The sequence below is a fragment of the Buceros rhinoceros genome, unplaced genomic scaffold (assembly GCF_000710305.1).
Source record: "Buceros rhinoceros silvestris isolate BGI_N320 unplaced genomic scaffold, ASM71030v1 scaffold10007, whole genome shotgun sequence".
NCBI lineage: Eukaryota > Metazoa > Chordata > Aves > Bucerotiformes > Bucerotidae > Buceros > Buceros rhinoceros.
The window spans coordinates 2,662-9,441 of NW_010424027.1; the positions used below are offsets into that span (position 1 = coordinate 2,662).

The following is a 6,780-nucleotide window of genomic DNA, read 5'->3' on the forward strand; positions in this document are numbered from 1 at the left end:
ACCAGATGCGGGGGGGGTGGGGGGGGAGAATGGAGAGCAAGACTGCTGTATGCAAAGCAGAAAGGACTGTCGTCACACACCAGTGCTGACAGTCATGATGTCCAGGGAACAATGAAAATGCAAAGCTCAACTCAGGCTTGCACTGAAGATACAACTGCTGCAGTCAGGTATTATGGGGAAAAATTAGAAAGAGGGATATCTTTGTCTGGAAAATTGCATCTGTTTGACAATGAATTATAAGCGTAGCCTTCCCAGTCATGCACAGTATTCTTTTTGTAAGAAGTACCAGTTCCAAGCCCTGCCTAGCTCTGTTTCTGTCAGCCTCAGGGTGCTATTAAATGAACTGAGGACCAGGCGGGTGTTGGCTCCAAGAGCTGACACTGATATACTTGGCAGAAGTACAGTTTTACCAGGAGAGGTGGGAGCAAAGGCTATCCAGCAGAAGCTGTCTCCAGTGTAGAACACCATGTGGGCAGCACAACAGTACCACATGCTCTCTGAACACTCTGAGGAGGCCTCTGAGCAGATGGACATCCCAAGGATCACAGCTCAGCTGTGGAAACACGCAAGGGAGAGAATGGCCATTGTGGTACTGGCTGGCAGGCATGTGGCACTCTAGTCTTGCACATGCTGACGACATGATTTTAGCAAAGGCTTCAGAAGGTCACAGTAGGAGACTCCTTTGTAACGACAGCCTGTCTGCACCATAGCTGGCATGGCTGTGAATTTATCAGGGTGCTGCAGCTACTTATCAGCCTGTGATCTCCCTGGCAGCCAGGGTTCCTAAGCCCAAGCAAGTTGAGATAACAGGGATGCAGGTGAGGGAGCCCACCTCTCTGCCATTGTCCCTGAACAGAGGAATTGTATGACAAACATGTCAATTGAACGAAGCACACTGCTTCTCGCATAGGTAGTCTCTGTGAGACACTACGGATTAATTAGACCATGTGACTGTGACCACTGGGTCACATCTTAGCAGGGAAATTCCAGGTCAACAGGACAAAGAAATTCTGTATCCCTAATACAGGAAATGTTTTATTGACTAAAAGAAAAACGCGTCATCTTGTTCAAAAGTAATTTTTCTTCCTCCATGATGTATTTCAGGCTGCGCAGAGATAACTTTTTTAAACAAGGGAGTCCACTTTTTCTGTCAAAAGCATTAACTCCTGGCTGCTTCCCACCTGAAAATCCCTTAATGAAGCATTGGGGTTTTTTTTCTTTTGCAGTTGTAATAGAGGATATGTGTAGTGGCTGTCTCCTAAAATATTAACATCCTGTCAACTCTATCAAACATTCTGATCTTTGACTTCCCACAAAGTCCACAGAACATCTACTTACCTTAAGCAAAAATGGATCACAGTCAGAAGGAAGGGAATTTTAATGAAGAATTATACTCCCAACTGTATTAGCCAGTTCCTGGAGACATTTAAAATACACAATTTTTTTTTTTTTTAAAATCAAATGCAGCTACTCAGAGGAACTCTGGGATCTAAGACAACATGCCTGTCTTTGACAACTTATCATACTGCGAGCAGCCCTCTTCCCCATTTGCTACCAGAACCTCTGCTGGCCAAACAACTCACCATTCCTCTCTCAGTCCTACGGGATCACCTAGCCATTTCATTCCTGTCTTCCCTGTCTCCAGTCAGGTGCACAGATTGTCTTTCCAGTACACAGTCCCACTGAGTGCAGTGCTGCTCCAGTTAAATTCTGCAATGTCACCCCTGTGAAACTAGGGCAAAACCTGGTGATTCTGCCAATTACTCAGGAATTTGGTGGGCCAAAACACACAGCTCTGTGAAACTAAGCAGACTGTTACCTGAGAGAGACAGAGGTAGGACTGCAAGGTTTGATGGAGTGACCCCAGCACAGTGCTGGAATGGTGGTTTGCAGTCCCTTGGCATAGGCAGGTTAAGACTGAGAAGCTCTGCCTGAGCCCTTGCAGTCACACACTCCAGGGATCTGCTTATAGCTTGGGCTTATGCACCCAGAGAGAGGGGAGGAGTCCTCTACCATGCCTTCTTGGCATGCTCTGTGGCCCCAGACACTCTGAACACCTCACCCAGCTTAAACCGAATTTAGCAGTGGCAGAAGTCTCAGAGGCATTTGGTACCTCCAGGTTTTTCTTTACAGGCTGCCTTCAGTAGCATAGTAGAAGACAGGAGACCTACTAGCAAATTCTTCTGAACAGCCCAAATATAAGGAGTGCTTCAATCAAAATGCGTTCCTGATAAAATGAGTCCAGAAATAAAACACTGAATATGTTAGTTGCAATTTTGAAAGCACACAGAAGATAAAGGCATAGCCTAGTTCCTTGCTATTCTGAGGCTGCTGGTCTGGAATGCTACTGTCACTTTCCAGAAGGCATCTAAGAAGCACTTCCTCCTTCATTACGGATTGTGCAATTTGCAGGTACCCATCTGGCACTTAACTCTTTGGAAGATCAGCACGACAGCATGCAAAAGAGGCAGATGTGGTAGGGCCCAACTCGAAATTATAAGCATTAAGTCATAACTTCTGACAGGAGAAGCAACCTACCTCCAAACTGGGCGCCTGTCTTTGTTGGAGCCAACAAGATTACAGGGCATTTGAGAGTGGGCTAAAACAACCATTCTTTGGTCAGAAATCACACATTCCAACAAGTCACAATGAACCCTCTTAGCACCTCTCTCTCAGCTTCAAACTTTCTTGAGCACTTCAGGATTTTGTTTCCAAACGCTTCTCTCACAGACAGCAAGGAATCATTGTCCCTTTTCATAGCGACTTCAAGAAACAAAGGCACCTACAGAAACCACCAACTGGCAACAAAGATCTACCTGTTGTAGTCCACCACTCCTAATATGCAGAATTGAAACACAATGGACAGCGTTGATCCAGTTGTCATCACCAACGAGGGAGAGGACAGCCCCTTTCAAAGAGGGCTACTTTAAAAGCCCAGTTGGTGATCTCAGTTTCTCAAGGGAGAATAAAAACGTGTGGGACCAGACCCCTCCTACGCAACTGGCAATGCACTGAGGATATAGAGGAAGTCCAGTGGTAGGCTTTGTGCCTCAGTTTTGCAGCTGGAAGCGCTAGTGCTATGTTGCCTACGTGGGACATGAAGGGACACAGGTTCACCTCTCTGGCAAGTCCCACAACATGTAGTGGTAAGACAAATCCTTGAGGAAAGCCAAAGAAGGTATTAGAACAACTGGGTAAACACAAGAAAGAATTACCAGACTAGCCATGTCCTTCTCATTTCCCTAATAAACACACGCAAAACACCAGCACTGCTGAAAAGGCACCATAGTTACAGTGAAATACAGCTACTTAGACACAGATATCCAAGCTGAGGGAAAAAATTGAAGAAGTGTATTCCAGAGCTTCTTTTAAAACAGCAAAAGTATTGTATAAAAATATTTCCCTGTATGGTAACATTAAAATGAGAAACACTAACATCTGCATCTTGCTTCAGCTACTACTAAATTTCATCGTAGCTAATGGGAACCACCAACGGCTGCTCTGCAGTAGTCCTAAAAGCAATGAAAGGGACCTCACTGACTGCAAAACTGCAGATTGCTCCTAGCTCTGTGCATCTCAAAATACATTGTGCAGTTCCCCTAGAAGGCAATGACATTTAAAAAAAACCCAAAACACCGAGAGAACCTGTCGTTTGCCTGGTTATTCAAGACCTTCCACATTTCCAGGGGAGAGAGATTCCAGAGCTGCCTGTTAGGAGGAACTCTCTTCCTTGTATTTCTGGTAAGCATGCAGTATCTCCTTGACAACACTTGGATCATCAAGCGTGGTGATGTCTCCCATGTTGCTTGATTGTTCAGTAACTACTTTCTTCAGCAGCCTTCTCATGATCTTCCCTGATCGGGTTTTAGGAAGACGTTTCACCACCTGCAGAGAAGGGAAAGGCACACCTACATTAGAACCTGGGTCCTGCTGGAAACCACAAAGAAATTCGTCTGAACTGTCCTAAGCTCTGTCTCAGGGCCACAGCTCCTTAGAGGTTCCTAGGAAATACTAGCCCATTGAGCACACTAGTTTATGTCCAAGAAAAGGAGTGTCACTAGCATCAATTCCTTGTGCTATAAATCTTATTTAACTGGGCTTTGCTTCCCATTTACTCATCGCTGTGTATCTCCAGCCTGGGTGCTGCAGGATGCTCAGCTCTTTGGAGAATCAGGTCCTAGATAAGCTGTTAACTATTGAACTAGAAAGCTAGTTAACACTTGAAAACTCAGGCACTAGTGACTACACACATCTCAACGCATTACCAGAATAGACAGACATATTCTCCTTTACAGGGCAGGAATATAAAACACACAATATTGCACACCAGCTACAGGGTCTCCTACTAGAGGGCTAACTCCACTCAGCTGATGTTTCTCTCTGCCTGATTATATCTGTCAGCCTACACGCCTGCCTTCATAACCAGAAGAATGTTAAATGTCTTGGTTCTGCTTCCTGCAAAGGATTTAGCAGCAGAGTCAAAGGCTTCAGCATAAACTTGAGTTCAGTAAAAAGTTCTCAGGCACTGAACAGAGATGCTAGCAGGTCTCACATTTTGCTACATGATCAGGCCAGTAGGCTACAAAACTCCAAAGCATTATCTAACATGCAAGGAAAGAGTTATAGGACTTCTCTGCAGGACTACACCCAAATACAGGGCAACAGATGTTTCCTTGAAAACCTACAAGTTCTCAAAGCTGCTCCAATCCACTGACAATGTCCAGCGCTGCTCCAAGTTAAATAAGCCACCCTTGCCTGCTCTTGCTGTATTCTGTAACCTGAGTCTTGGTGTCCACCTTCCAAGCATGTGGCTAAAGCAAAGCCCCTCAAAGAAGTGGTCTGATTACTGCCTCCAAGCAGAGAGCAGAACGGATGCAGGTGGGCCTTGCGGGGACAGCTAACGGGCAGGTTTGTGCACTCTCCCCAAACACACAAAGAGAGCTGCTGAAAGGTAAGGAGGCTTGAAAGAGGGCTTGGAGTTCATCAGTGCTCCCAGGGTCAGGCTGAACAGCTATCAGTTATGCAACTGAGACATTCAGTGCTTTAAGATCTGGGGTTGATGCCAATTATCAATGCAAAATAGCTGGGCAGTGGAAAGTGTCACTGCCTCTCAGGGACACTGAAGTTGTAGTGTTTCTCTGCAGTTTGGTGGGTTTAATCCACTGCACAGGGCCACAGAGAGCAGTGCTACATTGCTTCAGCAAGGGCATAGCTGTGGGCAAGAACTGTATGGAGCATCAATGCTGCTGCACGTTGAACAGGGACACTGAGTGCACCTTGAAGCACAGAGTGTCAGTCTTCTTGCCAAGCACGGTGCTTTCACTCTGTGCGTCCCATTTAAAGGGTTATTCAGCACTTGGCCCAAATGGAGCAGCCTCAAGGTAGCTGCAAAACACACCACTGTGTGCAAAACACAACCCCACCAAGAAGCTGCTCTGCAGGCTGGAGCAGCTGCAACATCCCAGCCACCCTCTGGGTCACTGCTAATCCTCAGCCATGGAGAAGGAGTACAGGAGACCAGTTCATCTGCCCTCCCCTACTTAAGGATCCCTCCAGGTGGTCCTGTTTTCCTGCTGCTTCATTCTGCCAGAGAGAGACAACACCAGCACTGCAGGCAAGAAGGTGAACCTTCTTCACACACTCAGTGTGACCATTGTTCTTCCTGGTATCAGTTACAGCCCGCCACTTACCAGAATGTGGTCAGGCACAGCGTACTTTGCTATCTTGGAAGCTACTATGGTTTTGAGCTCTTCTTTGATACGGTCTGTATGAGCTGTCTGCTCCTTTAGCACTATGAAAGCAAAGGCACCTGGAAGACAAATGAGCAGAAGCCATATACCTCGTATTAGATCTTAGCTGGCAAGACCAGAGATGCTCATTCGAATGCTAAGGCAGGTTTCAAATCATTCCTATGCACAATCTAGGGACTGCCAAGTAAACCATAGATCCAGTTTGCAAAAGGGAGTCAGACTCTAACCCTTAAATGATGGCCCAGCCTTGTCTTGGCATCTGTGGACCAAACTTACCTCAGTGACAATGACAGCTCAACATAAATCACCAAAGGGTCACTGGGTTCGAAAGCTGGCCAGTGCAAATCAGCTATTCCCATTCTGTTCAAAGGACATCTTAAGCACCATCGTTTTAAAGAAAGCTCTACCACATACATAAACACTACGTGTGAGAATAGTTTAGGGAGTAATTCCTGCACCCAGCTTTGGAACATGCAGTTATTTTCATGACTGTCTTTGCCTCTCAAGGCTGCAACACCAGTCAACCTAAGGATAACTGCCCTCCCACTCCCTAGGCACCTCCTGACATGTAGCCCAGGTTAGAAATTAAGGAAAGCATACAAAGGTGTCATGCCAGGACATTGCTTTTCACATACCTTCTCCTTTGATCTTGTGCGGATACCCAATCACAGCTGTCTCAGGGACCTCAGGGTGATCAGCCTTCACAAAAGTGAAACAAAAATGCACAGACCATAACAACTGTTTCAAGCCCCGCAGAGTCTGCACCAACAGTTCTAGGAACAAAACACCTTTCCATATCTTACCCTCCCCTTACCCTCCTCCTGAAAGCACAGCAGGAAAGCTGGACACCACCTTCCTACCGCACAGTTAGCTGGTTGCTGTGGCCGTGGCCACGGCTCAGAGTAGCTTTTACTCACTGGATTGGCCCTGCTTTTAAGCACACAAATAAGCACTTGCCCATACACTGGAAAGCCCGCTGCACACCACACTGAATTTGTATCAGCAGTAAACCTGCTTTCTCTTTCTTTGT

The 6,780-nt window shown here is 46.2% G+C and overlaps 1 protein-coding gene across 1 annotated transcript in view; it reads right to left on the bottom strand.

Moving 5' to 3' along the window:
• Positions 1-3,566: 3,566 nt before the first annotated feature.
• Positions 3,567-6,780, bottom strand: part of ACSS1 (acyl-CoA synthetase short-chain family member 1) — a 34,849-nt gene continuing 31,635 nt past the window's right edge. Inside the window, exons 12-14 of the mRNA XM_010140632.1 lie at positions 6,386-6,449; positions 5,691-5,809; positions 3,567-3,885 (exon numbers count right to left, since the gene is read on the bottom strand). Coding sequence (XP_010138934.1) covers positions 3,712-3,885; positions 5,691-5,809; positions 6,386-6,449 — 357 coding nt within the window. The 3' untranslated portion in view covers positions 3,567-3,711. The remainder of the gene's footprint in view (positions 3,886-5,690; positions 5,810-6,385; positions 6,450-6,780) is intronic.